This window comes from Streptopelia decaocto (assembly GCF_964273445.1).
Source record: "Streptopelia decaocto genome assembly, chromosome: 5".
NCBI classification, from domain to species: domain Eukaryota; kingdom Metazoa; phylum Chordata; class Aves; order Columbiformes; family Columbidae; genus Streptopelia; species Streptopelia decaocto.
Window position 1 is genome coordinate 3197497 of NC_138659.1, and position 18338 is coordinate 3215834.

General features: G+C 58.2%; 1 protein-coding gene across 1 annotated transcript in view; it reads left to right on the forward strand.

Moving 5' to 3' along the window:
- Positions 1-18338, forward strand: part of LOC309440353 (phosphatidylinositol 3-kinase regulatory subunit gamma) — a gene marked incomplete at its 5' end in the record, with an annotated part of 77122 nt that overhangs the window by 14147 nt on the left and 44637 nt on the right. Inside the window, 2 exons of the mRNA XM_082053879.1 lie at positions 2302-2503; positions 2859-2944. Coding sequence (XP_081910005.1) covers positions 2302-2503; positions 2859-2944 — 288 coding nt within the window. The remainder of the gene's footprint in view (positions 1-2301; positions 2504-2858; positions 2945-18338) is intronic.

The window sequence follows — 18338 nt, forward strand, 5'->3', positions numbered from 1 at the left end:
AGGTTTTGGTTTTATTTGATTTTTTTCAAATAAACAGGGCAGAGCTTGTACACAGGTCAGCAGAGTCCACGGTCCATCCCAACAGGGAGCCTGGACCAAAACCCATTTCACATGAGTCCTTGCAGAACCTCTCAGCCCAAGACCCCACAGGCAACACCAGGCACACACGATGCTCTTGCCCCCTGTGTTAGATAGGACCTGAACCCCTTGCTGCCTTTGAAACCAGGATTTCCCCTTTTGCAGCAGTTCTCATCTCACTGCCGGTTGCTGCAGTATCCTGCATCGCCGTGCATCACCTCCCTGTCCTAAACCAGATTAGCACTCAGGCAGATCATGCTCTCAGCTGCCTTAAGAGGCACTAAAAGATCACCTATGGCCAGACCAGTGCGGCCTTTTTCTACCATGTCCTGGTGGGAAAATGCAAGGAGCTCTTCGTGGCCTCCAGCAAGGCAGGAGGGACACACAGAGAAACCGAGGGATAACTCACACCCCATCCTCCCTGCCCTGTGCAGACAGGGAGCCAGAAGAAATACCCCAGGGCTGGTGGCATCAAGACACGGCCTTCCCCTCACCCTCAGAGACAGGAGAAATCAAAGGCTGCCTCGCTTCCAAGGATAAAAACGCAATTAGGAAGCAATTAGCTGGGTTGCCTCGTTAAGCAACTTCAAAGGGAAGCGCCTTTGCCCACAGCCTGCGCTGGGGCGGGCTCTGCTCCTGGCACAACGGGTGCGGGAGGGGGCAGGGCCGGGAACAGAGGCGAAACCGATGGAGATTTCTCTGGAGCTTTAAAAGCAAAAGACTAAATATACAAGTCTTTCAGGAGATGGTGCTGGGTTTTGGCAGTCTGCCCTGCAAGCAGACTCCTGCCCCGCTTGAGGCTGCGGGCTAGAAAAGAGGCAGGGTGACCACCTGCAAAAGGAGGTCAAAAACATCCCCCGAGTCCCTGCTTTGGCTGTGGACCTTTCCCCTCTGGCATCCCCTGGGTGCAAAGAGCAGCCGATTGGGGTAGGGGAGTCCTGAAGCCAAACTTCCCACAGGAGCAGCTTTTCGGACACAGGGGCACACAAACACCCCACTGCCCTCCGAGCTGGGTTGCAAACCTGCTTCAGAGACCATCCCGGGCACCTCACCCTCCAGCTCTGGTGCACCCCGGGCCCCAAGGATGGGTTCTGGGAGCTGTCTGAGCATCGGCCAAGCCTCAGCCTGGTGCAAAGAGCCGCGGGGAGCTGAGTCAGCCCTGGCCCAGCCGGGCTTTGAAGCTGGCTGAGAGCAACACAGCCCTGGGGACACCCCTGTCCCCGCAGATGAGAGAGCCAGGCCAAGGCGGGATGGAGGGTGGCTGGAGAGCAGCTGTTTCCCGTGCCCGTGGCAGGACCGCAGTCCCAGGCCACTGAGCTCACAGCTCACAAGACTGGGGAGCCCCAGCCAAGGCTGCCAGAGGGCACCAGGGACATGTGGGGACACTGGTGGGAACAACACAGGCCTGTGGGCTGCTCAGGGCACCTATGACGGGGGTTCTGGTAGAACCTTCATGACGTGGAACACCATCAGGTGCCTGCTTTTATTCACATGGACAATTCAAGTATTGCTGCAAGCAGCTGTACTCCAGTTAGCCCTCCCTGCTGCTGCATTTCAGGGGGTGAGAGCAGTCACACTGGGAGGGCTGTAGCTCTCAGCCCAGGTGCACCTTTTTTTCTCTTTAAAACCCTTTTCCCTCCCAGCTTTCTTTTTTAATGTGGGGGAGGGCTGAGCCTTTAAATTTGGCAGATCTTCCAGCTGGCATTCGTTTTCCCAGCTCTACTTTGCTCTGCCTTTTTCAAGGCTTTGCCATGCAGCGGGGCTGGGCTCCTGCAGTTCTTCACTGGAGCAGCAGTGAGGGGTGTTTAGGTGCAGCCCATGCCAGGTGAGAAGCTCAATGCCCAGTGTTCCTCCCCTGGCTGTGCTGAGAGGGGGAATGTGCTAAAAACATTCTACAATCTGATCTGGGGTGGTCTGAGTGGGTAAAAGGGACTGGAGGCTCCAGAAATAGGTGGCTGAGACACCCCCAGGGCAACACATCTTACATTCCCTGGGGTACTGAGATGTCCCGCCACCTGTCTGTGGGAAGGGATGGGCTGCAAAGAAACAGTCATGGCTTTTGGGGGAGAGGTTGAGATTGGGATTTTGGTGGCTCTGTGGGGAGTAGAGACCTGCCACAGCTCATGCCGTGTGTGTTGGCAGGTTCTGGGTTCCCACGAGAAGCAATGGGATGCCCCAGCCTCCCCAAATGACCTTTCTTCTCCTGTTTCCCCTCTGCTGCAGAGACCCCGGGCTTGGAGGAGTGTGGCCAGCGAGCCAGAGCCATGCTGGCCCCCCCGGCCCTGCCGCAGCCTCAGGCACTGCTCCTGCGCCAGCTCGCCTGCCACTTCTGCCGCCTCTGCCAGGGCACCCGCAGGAGCCGCGTCTCCCCTCGGCTCCTCGGCGAGCAATTCGGGGAGCTGCTTCTGCGCCCTGCAGCAGCCAGGTGAGATGCCCTGCTGTGCGTGGGATGGAGCGGGAGAGAAAAGCGTGCCCATGGCCAGGCACGGGCATGCTGGCCCCCAACCATGCTGGTTTTGCTGGATGCCAGCCCACCAGTGGCTCAGCCCCAGGGTTTTCCAAAGGGGGAGGCCAGAGCTGGAAGCGCCCAGCCCAGCCCTGACATCACAGCCGTTCCCTCGGTCACCAGCGTGATGTCACACACAGCACTGGGATACGCAGAATTGCCCCAGTCCCACGAGAGGTTTGTCGGGGTGACTGGCTCCTGTCCCAGGGGTGTGAGGGTTTCTGGGGGGCTGAGCTGCTGGGCACCCTCACGGACCCCCTGCTTCCCTCCACAGCGCTGAGGCGAGCCCTGAGCTCTGCGCAAGGATCCTCGAGTCCCTCATCGTGGCCAGCGAAGCGGCCGAGGCACCGGCAGCCCCAGGTAAGAGACACCCAGCCGGCAGCAGAGGGGAACAGCGGGAGCGGAATTCGGGGAGGCGACAGCCGCAGGTCGCAGGGGGGTTTCAGCGGCCGGTGTGGTGACGGGAAGGTGCCCGTGTCCCTGCAGCAGTGCCTGGGCTGCGCCGGCTCCCTGGCCGGGCACGCTGTCCCCATTTCCCTGCTTTCTCCTCAGAGATACTGGTTTGGGGGCATTTCTTGGCATCTCCTCAGGAGTTTTGTGGCTGTTTTCTTGCTTAATGTCCGTGTTCCTGCTCCGCAGTCCCAGTGTGGTGCCAGTGGGCCCCGCTTCTCCATTTTAGGGGGCTCGGCGGGTGCGGTGCTCTCAGTCGGGGCGGCTGTGCAGCGTGTTTTGGTGAGCAGGGATCTGGCTGCAGTCTGGGAGTTTAAAAAATAGCAACAGAACCATAAAATGGCAGGATGGTGCTTGCTGTAGGATCAAATCTGGGTTTATGATTCTTGGCTTGCGTCTAGTTTTCATGTGGGCAGAATTATGCTGCATTCAACAAGGCGCCGCTGCCCCAGTTATGGGGTGTCCTTTGGATGGGGATGGGCCCTTGTCCCCCCAGCTCTCTGTGCCTGGGTGAGGAATCAAAACAGTGTGTTTCTTCTGCAGATCTTAATGACCCCACCCAACTTTCAACCACCAGGAGTGCAATTATTCCCCTTTTATTACCAACATCAGCATTTGCCTTCAGCAACAATTTGCTCTTCTGCTCTGGTGGCTGAAGTCCCAGCCCTGCACTGGGCACCTTCTCCTGCTGTGTCCTTCTTGCCTGGTGGCATCTCATGTCCCATCAGTGTCCAAAACCAAAGCGCGTGCCCCTTGCACCCTCTGCAGCGCCCCAAGGATGGGAGGCGAGTGGTCCATCCAGGCAGGAATGTACGTGGTGGGGAGGGAGGGTGCTCAGCGGAGCACAAACCGCAGACCCTGAGGACCCCAGAGGTCCATCCCTGTGGGATCCCATCTCCAGGCAGCTGCTGAGATCCAGCCACGTCCCTGCATGGAGCTGCCCAGACCCCCAGGAGGCACAATTGCTTCCAGCCCTCCTGCTTGGAGATGCGTCGGCTCCAGTGAATTCTGTCTCTTTGTGATGTGCCCATGTCCCTGTCATCACCCTGGCTCCCTGGGGGGTGGTCTGGCCAGGCAGGATTACAACTCTTAATATTCCTCATAAATCAGCACTTTCAGACCCGTCATCTTATTTGTTGCTGTCGCCTGCAAGTTTGTTGAGATCCGTATGTCTGTTCCACGCACCAAAACAGATGTTGGGCAGCTGCAGCCCAGCAGTCCCAGGGGACCCCACTGCCGACCCCAGACCCTGCACCGTCAACATTGGTCTTCACCCCAAACTGAGCAGAGGAGTTGAGCCGGACACCGGGGTCCTCATCCCCTTTCTGGGTCAAAATCTCCTCTGTGGGCACATGCCCATGTGGACACCCCACAAGTGTGGGGCAGGGCACGGGGCACCTGGGCTCACTGCCCCCCAAGCTGCAGGACATCAGACAAGCCCTGCCACCTCCCCACTCTTTGTACCTAAAAGCAAGGATATTATTACTTGGCTGTCATCACATTAGGATGTTGGGAAGCTTAATTAAATGCCTGCAAAGCGTTTCTGAGAGCTGTGGATGAAAGGGGCTATATATAAAGTGCAAAGAATTATTATTAGCGATGGGGTCCGCGCCCCGGCCCCGCTCCCATCACCCCGGCCCCACTCCCCTGCGTTCCGGCACCGTGATTATTTTCGTGCATGTGTGGAGTTGTGGTCTTATAATTATACATGTAAAATAGCTATAAATATCCTGCAATAACACGGCGGGTGTGTGCACATAGCACAGGAATAGGAGTCGGTAGCTGACACGGAGGAAACCGCGGTGTGACCTCATTCTGACTCAGGTGTAAATATACCCCATGCAAGCGGGCAGCTGGGGGGCTGGGGGCTGAGGGGACAGTGGCCGCCTTGGCAGCAAGGATCATGTTTTGGGTGAGGACTGAAACGGGCTGCTAACCCCAGGGGGGCTCCTGCAGGGTTGGGGTCTCTCCTTATCCCCTGCATCCTGTGGCTGACAGGGGGGGCTTGGATGTGAAAATCATCATGAATAGGAATGTAAATGATGAAATTTGGTTGCTGGAGGGGCTTCCTGGGGTGGATTTGCTGTTGTTGAGTTTGAGGGGGTCCCTTCCCGCAGGTGCTGCTCCTGGGGGGGTCTCTGTAGCTGCCCATGGATGGGCTGCAAAGGGGAATGGTATGGGATGGGTCCACAATGGCTACTGAAAGCTCTTCCCAGCAACCGGCGGATGCAGCAATAGGGTCACACTGGAGGCGTTGGTTTCCATGGGGCCATGTACTGGTTTATATGGGACAATGGCATTGACTGGTGACAAAGCTGTGACGGAGCTCAAGGCCAGGTGGCCACATCCAGGCCACCTCACCGTGTCCTCCAGCAAGCCCCCAGTGCTGGGCAGGCCACCCCCGCCCAGGGGCATGGGGACATCCCCCAGCCCCATGGGGACCTGGGGGGGACACAGAGCCCGCAGCAGGACCCCAGAGCTCACAGAGGGGCTGTTTCCCGAGCAGGGCGATGGGGTAGGGAAAGGCAAAGGGAAGAAGTGATGCAAATACTAGCTCAGCTGAAGGAAGATGACTTCATCTCCTTTTCCTCTCCTGGTGCTATTTATAGCCACTTTAATTTACTCCCCTTTGCTTTATTATCTCTCCAGCAGGCCGTTAGCCCTCAGACAGCAGGATGCCTTTACTCACCATGCCGCATAGAGTTCTGAAAAAAAAAAAGCCACCAAAAAATACCCAAAAGCAGGGGCAGGAGGCAGGGAAAGGCGGCAGAGTGCTGGGGGCAGGAGCATCGCTGTCCTGTGGCACAGGTTTCTGGAGAAAATGAGAGGATTTGGGCTTCTTTTGGGGACAAGAGCAAGAATTTGGTGAGGATGATGTCCCTTCCTCCTTAAGAGCAGTGACTGGAGGGGACAGGAGCAGCAATGCCAGGGTTCCCTCTTCAACCCAGGATGGGGGCCACTGTTTTGCTGGACCCTGGCAAGGTGGGCAGCCCCTGTGGCCCCAGGACACCCAGCCCTGCCCCACTTTACATGGGGCAGTGGTGTAAAGCCCAGTGGCTGAGGATCAGGCTCCAGCACCCAGCCCAAGCACCCTCAAAACACCTTCCCAAAGAGCAGGTTTTGCAGCCCCGTGCCATGGGGAAACTGAGGCACAGCCTCCTCATGGAGTCACTCTGCTAGTGGCTACAAAATCCGGTACCTTGGGGGGGTTGGTACCCAGACACCCAGCACCATTGGTACCCCACACCCCAGTGCTCAGCAGGGATGGAGCCCACAGGGCTGCAGTGGTGCTGGTGGTGGGTGACATCCCATGACATCTCATGATGTGACACGTCGGGCAACTTCCCAGCCTGAGCCCCACACGGGCACCTCTCTGCAAGCACCACTGCCGAGCAGGGCTGCCACGTTGAACCCAATTGGAAGCATCTGGCTTTGAAGTTTTTAATTACCTTTTCCTGTTTGCTTTTTTTCTGAATCCAAGGGAAGAGCCCATCCTCTCAGTGTCCCCAGCTCACGTGTCAGTGTGTCACAGTGGAGCTTGCAGACTTGGTCAAGGAGGGCTCAGAGGGCTTGCTGGGGGGTGCAGAACCTCCTGCCCAAGATGCTGGGGGCTGTGTCCAGCCACGAGCCTCCCACCGCTTGGCCCAGCATATCTGCCACAGGGTGCCTCCAGTCTGTGTTACCTTTTGGTGTTTCATCCCCTTGGGGCTGCTGATGGGGGTTAAAAACAGCCAGGAAAATAGCCAACCAAAAACCCCTGGGTTGAAGGGCAGCATAGGGAGGCTGTAGCTGAGTGGTCCCCTGTGCTGAGACACCTGGTTCTGCCTCCGCTAATCTGCAAATAATACACAGAAAACAAATTAACGCTGAGGAAGAGGGTGAAAAAGAGAGAGCCTGGCTAGCGACGCAAGATAGAGAAAGCGGCTAAAAATAACATTCCCAAAGGCACGGGGAGGAACACGATGGGGATCTGCACTCCTGCCATCCCAGAAGGTGGCCCTGCACCTCCCCAGCCGCTCTGGCCGAAACGCAGCCCAGCCCGGAGAATCCAGAGAGGGAAAAGCCTCCAAGATGGGCAGCAGTGGGGAGGCAAGAGGTGCAGAGCTGTGGCGCAGGGAGCGATGCTCCCACCCACAGCAGAGGAAGGGGGTCCCCCCAAACACCCCGCGTGCCCAGCTGGGAAGCAGCTGCTGCCTGACCCATTTGCAGGCAGCCGGCGGGCAGCGGGATGCTGCCAGGAGACCCCGGGGCTGCTGCCTCCGCAGCTAATTTTAGCCTGTATTCAATTAATCATGGAGCCAGGAGGAGATGGCAGCACCGCAGCAAGCCCAGCCCTTGCCGGTGCCTCTGCCTGCCCCGTGCTCGCTGCTGGGGGGCTCGGAGGAGCAGGGACTGGGGGGTACCCCCGCCCCAGGATTTTGGACTGAGGAACCAGGAGTTAGCCTGTGCTGCATTCCCCTTCCTCCAGCCACCTTTATGTGGCTGGGGCAGCTCTGGGAAGAACGTCCCATGGCAGCCTATGGTCAAGCGGGCTGGATGCCTCCTTCAGCATCTACCTGTGCTTCAGCTTCCCCTCCTGATGGCCTTTGCCCATAGGGTTTCTCGGGCTGCCTGTACTGCTCTGGGCAGGTGTTTTCCCGGCACACCAGGGATGCCTCCCTGGAGCGGTGACACCCAGCAAGGGACGTCTCAGCCAGCCCAGATGACCACCACACACCCCAGGGGCAGCCCCTTTCCTGGGGGTCACCAGCTCTGACCCCTTCCCAGCCCCAAGCGCTGCAGGTGGCCATGCCCAGGCTGGGCAGAGCTGGGGCAGGAGCACCTGCACTGCTCAGAGACCGGCAGCTTCCCTGGCACAAGGAGGGACCCTGGCAATGCCATGGGGATGCAGGGTGACAGTCCCATTGTCCCTCTCTCTCCATGGCAGCCACAGCCCTGCTCAGCAGTCCCGGTGTCAAAAGCGTAGCACGATCCAGCCCTCCCCGTGACAGGGAGAACAGCTCCTGACGGAAGCACGTCTCGGCTGGGATTGAAATCCTTTTCCTCCCTGCACGGTGTGGCCGGAGCTGATAAGGGGCTGGATAACCCTAAGCATTGTGTGTGCCGCCGGTCCATGACCCACTGGTGGTTTCACTGCTGGGGAGGAAATGCTGCACTCGGCCAGCCAGGATTCGGAGGGATTTGGCTGGAATTTGGGGGGAGCCTCCGTGCGTGCCGGCAGGAGGGTGCTGGGGCTGCACTGCTGCCTGGGCAGCCTGCCTTTCTTTTTGATGTCATATGAAGTTTTGGGATGGCTCCATCAGATCCTCACTGGTGCAAGCCCAGGCTGCTGTGCCAGCACGCACCAGCCAGATCCTGGCTGTATGGCTGCAAAAACTGCCAGCCCAAAACACTCAGGTTGTCTGCAACAGCCAGGGTTTGGCTCTTGGGGTTCGCAGGCCTCCAGATGGGGCTTTTTACCTGGGTCACCCCTGCCTGCTCTGGAGGGCAGCTCCCAGAGGCCAGGCTGGCTGAGCAAGCCCTTCTCATCCCAAACAGAGCCGCCGCTGTGCTGTCACGGGGCTGGCTCGCTCCTGGTGCCGGCTGCTGGCCGAGCCGAGCTGCGGGAGCACGCGTGCCAGCACACGTGTCCTCCCGGCTCCTGCCCTCAGACGCTGTCTGGGATGGAGTCGCTCTTTCTGCTGCGGTGACTCCAGCTAAACAGTGCCAGTGGCTTCACAAAAGATGGGGAGGGTGACAAAGCACCAGTCACGCTGCCAGCTGCAGACGGTTTTCCAGCTTGGCACCAAAAGCCAGGAGCATCCTCTCCTGTGCAGTGGCATTTCTGTCCCCTGCAGCCTGCCTGGCAGTGGATGGGCAGCAGCGTGTCACCCTTTTGGTCAGGAGATGCCAGAAAAGGGCATTGCTGCCCAAAGAGGGATTTAATGCTAGAGCAGGAGGGCTAAAGGGTGGCTGATCCCTCCGTGATCTCACCAGCACCCCTGGACCTCCTTGAGAGCATCCCAGCTCTGCCCCGAAGGAGTGGAGGAGTCAGGCTGCCCAGCGCACACACGAGTGGCTCTGGGGAAAGGCAGGATTTGTGCTTCCAGGAGGGAAAATGAGTCACGAGGGGACAGCAGGGCCGTGCCAGCAGCTGAGCGTGGGACCGGGGTAAGCGGTGACTGTCAGCTGCTATCCGGGAGGTCAGGCAGAAACGCTCTCGCAGGCCTTGCCTGGCTTTAAAATCTATTAACGTCATTTTGCCGTTTGAGCCGAGAGCTGCACAGGCAGCAGAAACATTCGGGCATGGCTCAGATCAGAGCAGGATTTCAATTACAGTAATCAAAGGTGACACAGATAAGAAACCCCTGGTCTATGAAGCCGCGACAGCTGTCCTCTGGCTCCAACCGGCACCCATCCAGAGCGGCTCCATCAAAACCACTGAAGTGGTACAAGGGTAAAATTGGATTGTGAATCCATTTTCATCTGCCGTGCTAGAAAATGCTTTCCCTGTGTTCCTTGGGGAAGAAAGCCACCTTGTCAGAGGAGTACTGAGAGGGCAAGGTGCCAGGCATGGAAGAGGGGACATCGTTCCCTCTGAAGGCACCGGCAGCTGCTTGTGGATGATGGAGGCAGCAGGAGGAACAGCTGGGATGCTCTGCCTCCTGTTTTCCCCTCTCCCTTTCAGCCTGGCCCCACAGCTGGGGAGGATGCTCGCATGGGGAAGCCCAGGGAAAGCCACCTCCATCTCCTGCCTCTGCCACCACTTGAATGTGTCCTTGGTCAAACCCCCCTCCTGCTTTTGTCTCCCATAGTCTGGGGTTGCAAATTTTTGGGGTGGCAGCGGGGCAGCAGCAGTGCCGTACAGCACCGCGCACCCCGATGTGATGGCTGAGCTCCCTCTCCTGCCAACTCTGACTCCCTCACCCCTTCGGGCTCCCACCCCCAGCTACTCACTGACACCCCATGGACCCGTTGGTGAACACCACCACGGCCTCATGGGACCCTGGACGCAGCTGAGCCACAGGGGCACCCCTGGGTCCCGCACACACAAGGGGCCCTTTCTGACCCCCTCCAGGCATGGCAGGAGCTGCCAAAACACAGCGGCTCTTTCTGCATCTGCTGGACTCACTCCAGCCTGGCCGGGTGTCAACTGCCCAGCCATGGCGTGTCCCCCCCGGTGCCCCCTGGAGAGCGCGAGCCCTTTCCCGAACACTGGGGGTTTGTGCGGGGCGGTGGGGCTGAATGGCGGGTCTGTGCGGCCGGGCAGGGAGGGAAGGCAAGAGCCGCTTGCCTCATCTGTTTACCTGGAAACGGAGATCGTGGCCAGGCCCGGCTGCAGGCACTTCCATGCCAGAGCTAATGGGGTGGGGAGTGCCGCACTGCGCCCGTCCCCGAGCATCCCTGCCAGCGATGAGGATGTGGGCAGGGACCTGGCATGGCTTCTGCAACCTCAATGTGCCCACACGGTGCTGGATCCTCCTGCCCGCTGCAGGCAGAGAGCCGGAGCCCAGGGAATAGGGACTGACCATCAGAGGGGGTGGGTGATGCTGCTTGTTGTCCTCTGCCCTGCAGCATCAGTGCACTCCAAAGTTCTACAGGGTCCCTTCGCATGTGTCCCCATCCTGGCTGTGTGTCTCCACACTGTCCATGGGTCTTCATCCCTGGTGCTGTGTTCCAGGACTGGTAGGATCCCCACCCTGGCTGCATGTCCCTATACTGTCAGCGGTCTCTACCCTGGCTGTGTGTCCCTGTACTGCCCGTAGCTCTCTGTACCAGCCATGGGGCCCACATTGGCTATGGACACCTGTACTGGCTCTGTCCCCACGCAGGCTGTGTTACTCCGCATCAGCTGGGTCCCTGTACCAGCAGTGTCCCCACTGGCACGTGAGAGCCACTTAGCAGCGCCAGGAGAGCAGGGCCACCCATGCAAGCAGAGGCTTTTGTCCTTGTGTGAGCCAGGACTGATGGCTGTACATGAGCTGCTGGGGAGGGACGGGGGATGATAGCGTCTTCGTTAGCGTCTGGATGTGTGGGGATTAACGAAGCTGGCTCGCTGTCCCTGGGGTTCAGGTTGCCTTATCTGTGTGTATCTGTCCCTACTACCGCAGGCAGAGCTGCTCCTGCCACTGCACAGCTAATCCCAGGGGCTGCCAGATAGGGCAGGGAGCGCGGCCCCCACCCACACCCTGCCTGCGCGGGCAGGGAGCGCGGCCCCCACCCACACCCTGCCTGCGCGGGCAGGGAGCGTGGCCCCCACCCACACCCTGCCTGCGCGGGCAGGGAGCGCGGCCCCCACCCACACCCTGCCTGCGCGGGCAGGGAGCGCGGCCCCCACCCACACCCTGCCTGCGCGGGCAGGGAGCGCGGCCCCCACCCACACCCTGCCTGCGCGGGCAGGGCCGGGGCACCCGGCTGAGCCGTGACCTGCTCCTGCTCCCAGGCCGGCTGATGCCGAGATAACCGGAGGCCCAGGGCAGAGGTGCAATGAATTTGGCAATCTCAGTGTCTGACATGAGTACGCGCAGGGTTAGGAGGCTGGTGCTGGCATTGCCTTTTATCCTGACCTCAAGGCTCGGTGACCTTCCAGTTCTCCCAGCAAAGCTGTGTCTGCCCAGTTCATCTCCATTCATCCTTTCCTTCAGATGAAAGAGTTACTGCCCCATGGCCAGGGCTTGGGGACTGCACCAAGTCTCTGGGAGTTCACAGCTGTGCTTTGGGGTTGCTGAGCAGGTTTCTTCATCCTTGGGATACTTCAGGCATTTGGGGAGTAGTGTGGGTGGTGAAGGAGCTGGGGTACCCGCAGAAGTTGGCATCTCACTGAGCGGGCTGCACCACATCATCCCCAGGGCTGGGACGAGACCATTCGACCTCATGCCATGCAGATGTGGCTGTGGCATCCTTGCTGAGCATCCTCAGCTCATCCCAAGTACCTGGCAGCCCCACGAGTCCTGGCTGCCCATCTCCGGTACGGTCAGCAGGGTGCCCTCCCCCTGGCCTCTGGTACCCCTCATTTCTCCATCCTGCATTGGCCCTTCATGCCCTGGGGCGGGAGCAGCATCTGGGGTTGTGCTTCGGCACCATCCCAAATTTCCAATCCGGGCATGCACAGTGCCATGGCAGCGCCTTTATTTTTTCAGCTGCTTCCCTGTTTTCTTTGCAATCGGGCTCTTTCGCAGGGCGACAGCAATCACGAGGGTTATTTGGGGAGGGCTCAGCGTGCCCCTGAGCAAGCAGCTTGCAGCGTGGTGTGCAGACCCAGGACCTCGTGATGGCTCACGTTGCTGTGGGAACCCCACATCTCAGATGGCTCCAACATTCCCTGGCCATGGCACAGGGGGAAAAAACATCTGACCCAGACTCAGGAGAGACGGTTCGGCTCTGCACACCCCACAGCTGCCCTCAGGGCAACCTGAGACAAAGTCAGGGCGGGGGGGCTGTGAATCTCATCAAACCCCAGCAACTTTGTATTTTGGGGTAGCCCAGAACATCCTGACTTTGTTGGGGCTTTTTGGTTCAGCAGCCAAACAGCGATGTCCACCGTCAGCTCCCCTCTCTGAATAACTGGGTGCTCACCGCTGGCTCTAATGGCTGATTTCTTTGATGTGAAGAAGTGCTGGGAAGAAATTAATGTGGACTGAAGCAGAGCTGAGGTGTGGTAATGCAAAAAGCACCAGCCCAAGGTGGGCTGTTTCAGGAGTGGTTGTAACCACGGGGTTGCTACACGTTTCTGAGGGGAGCTCTGTCCTTGCTGTGTGCAAGATCCTTCAAGTGAAACATCTGGAGTGTTTCAGAAAGAGAAACCTGAGTGTTTTGGGGTCCAGAACAATTTGAAAGATCCAAGACAAATTCGTGAGCCATCAGGCTTGACCTGAACCTGGTCTTTTCAGCGAGGAAGCCAAAAGTCCTCGTCCAAGTCATTTCCTCCCAGCTTTTATTGGGATTAGAAGCGCAGTGTCCTGTGCTGGCAGGCGTCCCCCGTGCCAAGCACAGCCAGCCCCTGAAATCCCTTCGTGCTGGCCCCAGAGTCCATCTCAGCATCCTGACGCTTCCAATTTAGACCTTCTTGTGGCAGAGACCGATAGAGAAGCACTTTGCAGGACGGCGCTTCCCCTCCGTGGGGAGCGGCGCTGGCGCTTTGCTCTTCCCACTCGCCAGCCCCGAGGAAGAACGAGGAGCTTGAATTACTTTTTTCCAAGAAGGGTGGATTTGGTTTGCAGAAAGATAAGGGCTAGGGAGCAGTTGTTGTGCTCTGCTGAGCCTTTTGCCATCTGGAACAGCTTTTGGTTTCCTTCTGGATGCCTCTACCATGGTCTGCGTCAGGAGGACAGGGAGAGGGGCAAGGACATCGCTCAGACCCCCGGGGAGGGAAGGGTGAGGAGATGGAGCTGGGGGACACACAGGTCTGTCCCCATGCTCCCTCTTTGCAGGGGTAGGGGAAAGTCAGGCCAGGCGAGCGGAGAGCTGGTTTAGGGCAGAGCCTGGGGACATGGTGGACTTGGCAGTGCTAGGTTTATACTTGGACTCCGTGATCCTAAAGGTCTTTTCCAACCTAAGCGATTCTATGATATTATATTCCACTGTGCCGGTCATGAAGTCCTCTGGTAAGCCCTTCTGCAGGATGTCCCCTGGTCCCCCCCAGCTGCTCGCTGGCTCTGTGGCAAATGGTTCCTACGTGGTGGCTTCGATTTGGTGTCCCCATACCTGACACCTGGTTCGGGGCCCCGCTGCTGCTGCCCAAGCAGCCTGTACCGTCCTGAGCATCCAGAGCTTGAAACCACAACCTCTCCGTGAGCATCCTCCCGCGAGAGGCTGATCTCTGCAATTAATCTGGGCATGGTTTATGCTAACGACTCTCCCCACTTTAAATTATAAATGGCCCCTGGCATGTGTGCACACAAACACACGTGCACGCACAGAGATCCTTTAAGGCCATCATTAGCTGTAATTAGTGGGATCTGTCACTCATCTTTGGCAGTTAACGATGAGCCCTAAGTCAGAGGAATCCGGCGGCAGATAAAATAAACACGATTTCAAACAGTTTGGAAATAACAAGCCTTCATTAATCAGACAAGCCCCAAAGGAAAGCGCTTGGAAAAGCGGCGGCTTCTTTGCTGTTGCCAAGAGCAGGGCTGGGTGGGCTCTGCGCTGCCCCCCATCCCACCCCTCCGCAGACCCTCCTCTCCAGCGGCAGCAGGAGGCAGGATGCTTTCTCATTTGGCTGACTTAATGGCAGGGCCGAGGTGTCAGAGCCAGTCAGCTCCAGAAGAGGCCTGAAAACTGGTAAAACCCACCCAAAATGGCTTCTGCATGGCCCCTCTCTGGGTGACAGCAGCCAAGGCAGGATCAGGCCCCAAGGTGCAGGTGGGGGCGATGCAGGTGCCCCAGGGAGGGAGCCGGGGCTCAGCTTTGGGTGCAGATGAAGCAGCTATGGGGCAGCACATCCCACAGCCACCGCTCACCACAAGACACGAAAGTCTGCACAGGAGAGGTGCGTGGGAGCAGCGCGAGCATCCCCAGGATCCATGTGCAGAGCAGGATTTGGGGAAAGGGCTGGTACGAGGCAGGTTTGCTATGGAGCAGGGGGAGCTGGGGAGGTTTCTGGCTGTCACAGCTGCAGCTAAATCACAGCAAATAGGAGGGGAATGGGACACATGAGGCTGGATTATATTACAAAGGAGCAGTCCATCATGGGGTATTTAAAATAATCCGCTTAGATGCACAGTAGCAGATTTGGAGTGCTAAGGGAATTGAAGGCGCTGTGGCTTTGCAAGGCTGGATCAGATCTAGTTAAGATGCCACTTAGGACAGCACATCCTATTCTGCCTCACTGCCCCGGTGGACACGCACATGGCACCCGCAGCCCCGGTGAGTCCACCCCCGCCCCAGCAGGGAGGCACCCAAGGTGACACCAGCCACGTTGCAATGGCTGACAATGTCCTGTGGCATCTCTCTGGGATAGGTGGCAGGTTTGGGAGGTGTCAGCCCCAGAGCACGGAGCAAGGGGATGGATTAGGCACAGGGTGAAGGGTTCCCATGAGGGACCAAGCCTGCAGAGGGGTGAAGGAGGTGTAAGCGGTGCTTGTGGGTCTGGGAGATGCTGGTGTAACTCAGCAGCACCTTCACACTGCACAGTGAAACAGCTAGGACCAAGGGACACCCAGAAGGGAGCTGTACCTATGCTGCAAGGGGTGGGAACCTCCTCTCAGGGCACCCACATGCCATTTGCAGCTCAGCTGGGGTTGGAGACCCAGCGCGGGGTCCCCAGCAGGCTGGGATGGGGTGTCAGGGGAGTTGCCCAGGGCTGTTGGTACCTGTATCTGCTTTGGGAGGAGAACTAAGGCTTAGGCTGCTCAGAGAAAAGGTGGCTGTACCTGCAGGGATGCCAGCTGGGCTGCTCTGCCCCTGCATGGGCTTGCAAGCCCCGCAACATGGTTGGTGGTTGCAGAGGAGGGTGGCTCACTAATGGCAGGAGCTAGGGGGTCCTTCACTGTGCTAGCCTGGGGTCTGCATGCATAGAAGCATGGGCTGTTTGGGCATCCCTGGGCATCCTCATACTGCTCCTCTGAGTTGGGCTAAAAGCTCAGCCTCAGGGAGACCATTTCAGCCCAAGAAAGGGTTTTCATCCCAGAGACTTCATCTTAGGCAGGCTTTCCCCCAGAAGAGCATCCTTCTAAGAGCAGGGGGTTTCCACCTCGGGCTGGCACCGCCGGGCTGCTCTAATCAAGGGGGATTCAGCCCACAGTGGTCCTGCAGAGCCGGACCCAGCAGCAGGCTCACGGAGCCAGGCAGAGTTAGAATCAGAATCACAGAATAGTTTGGGTTGGAAAGGACCTTCAAAGCTCATCTAGTCCAACCCCCTGCAATGAGCAGGGACATCTTCACGCAGATCGAGTTGCTCAGAGCCCCGTCCAGCCTGGCCTTGAATGTTTCCAGGGACAGGGCATCTACCACCTCTCTGGGCAACCTGTTCCACCCTCATTGTAAAAGGTTTCTTCCTCATCTCTAGCCTGAATCTCCCCTCCTTTAGCTTAAAACCATTAACCCTTGTCCTATCATAAAAGGCCCTGCTAAAAAGTCTGTCCCCATCTTTCTTATAGGCCCCTTTTAAGTACTGGACATGTTGCCGGACATGACCCCAACATGGAGCTGGCCATCCCGCTGCCCATCCCTTTGCCCCCAGGAAGGGCCGGGCCCAGGAACATGCCCCCAGAATCTGAGGCCACATGTCACATTAGGCCATGGGACTGTTCGCCCCTCTCCTTGCCCTTAACCTGTTCCCTCTGTCCCCCCCTGACCCCGCTGCAGTGCCACGCTCGACATGAGGGCTCGCTCCTGTGGGTTTAACCGCTGTCCCCAGCTCCCCTGAGCATTAATCCAAGCGAGGATTAAGGTTAACAAGCTCCTGGAGCCACCCAGCGCTCAGGCCTCCTGGGATGGACCACTCTGTCCTGGCCCCAGAGAGGGCACAGCGCCCTGCTGCCCCCCCGAATCCCCAAACCTCTCCTCCGCCACCATGCAGCTCACCAGGGTTGCACGGCACATGTTCACCTGTCCCCAAATCACGGCTCACGAGCCATCCCCAGGGCTTTAGGGGCTTCCAAGCCTCTGTGAGCATCTTCCTCCTGCTGCCTGCAAGCCCTGGTGTGGGGACCAGGAGGGGTATTACCTTCTCACCCCACTTCTCCCCATCCCCTGGGTGCTGTTGCCCATTCCTAGATAGCTCTGGGTTCATGACAACTAATTTAAATGCATGGAAAATACCTTAAGACCTGGTAAGCCCCTGATCCCTGCCTGCCTCACGCTCCCCGTGAGAGTCCCCCACTCTGGCCATAATCCCTGAAGAGAGGTCACCTGCGCACCCCCCAGCCCTGGGGACAAGGGATCCTCTCCTGGGCACCCACGAGCTCCGGGGGGTGCGTGGGTGCAGGTTATAGCCTTGGCAGGGAGTCCTCTGTCACCTGCTGGGGACAGTGGGGACAGGGTCCCTAGGGACGCTCCTGCCATGGGGTAGGATGGCCAGGGCAGAGAGGGTGACAAGCGGAGCTGCCACCCTCCTGCGCCTGCCTCAGTGCCACCAGCTCAGGAATAGGGGCTTTTAGAGAGAATCAGATAATTGTTATGTATTTTCATGTAATTATGATTTTTATTTAACTTCTATTTTGCATTCCTGTATACTTCACAGTGAGCAAAGCCCCCCACATCTCAGCCATCCCCCCAAACCCTGCCCCATCCGCTGCAGGGAGCCTCCCTGGGACATGGAAAGGGAGGGATCCCTGGCCTGGCTCTGCCCCCAGCCCCATTTCCCCACCATCCGGAGCTTCTGCTGCCTTCACCTGCTCTGACCCGCGGCCCCACGAGCTGTAATCCCCCTCCTGCTGCACCCGCAGGATCAGACGCTGCCAACGCCAAACTCATCCCAGAGAGATGGGGGCACCGGGGAGGTGGTAACAAACCCTAATGACACCCTGGGGACAGGAGGAGGAGGCCAAGAGGCACTCCCAAATCTCTTGGGTCTCTAAACAGGCAAAAGAAAAAAAAATCCCCATTTGCAGAAGTGTCTCCTATATTTATAAGAAGCAAAGACGATGCTGGGATAGAAGCTGAGCTGAGCTTTTAACCAGCCAGATTACACTTAGCAGGAGCATTTACCTCTACCTCTAATCCGCCTGCCACAAAGACTTGCTAACTACTTCCCGGATTTAACTGGAAGGCTTGAACTCTTCCCACAAAGGAGAGAGTTAAGTCCGAGCTGGTGCTGGAGGGATGTGGGGCCGGGATCAGTGCTGACCCCCAGGCACATCAAGTTTGGGATGGACATTTTAGTCCCAGACTCAGTTTTTTCCTGGCAAGCTGGTCCCAGAGGCAGGATGGGCAGGAGAGGGGCAGGTGCTGGGAGCCCCTCAGTCCCTGGGAGCCCCTCAGTCCCTGGTGGCTTCAAAACCAGAGCCTGTGCAGAGCAAAAATCTGGACATTTCCAAGCAAAACTCACTGCTGCTTAAAAGCAGAGCAGAAACAAGAGCTCTGAAGGAGCCACCTGGCAGGAGCAGCCCCTCTTGTTTTCAGCTGGATTTCTTGCAAGAACAGAAAACACCCGCAGCCGGTGCTGGGTGGCTGGGGCAGGCAGGGTGGAGGGGACAGGGTGCCCCTCAGCCCCCATGGCCAGTGTCCCCCGTGTCCATCCCTTGATGAGTTTTCCTTTGTAGGATGTTTCGACTCAGTGCCAGGGAGGGGAAAGAGAAAAATCGCGAGGGGTTGCAGTGCCCTATTATGGGATTTTGGTGGGAGATGATTTTGTAGATGAGGTTCGTAGGAACATGGTTTA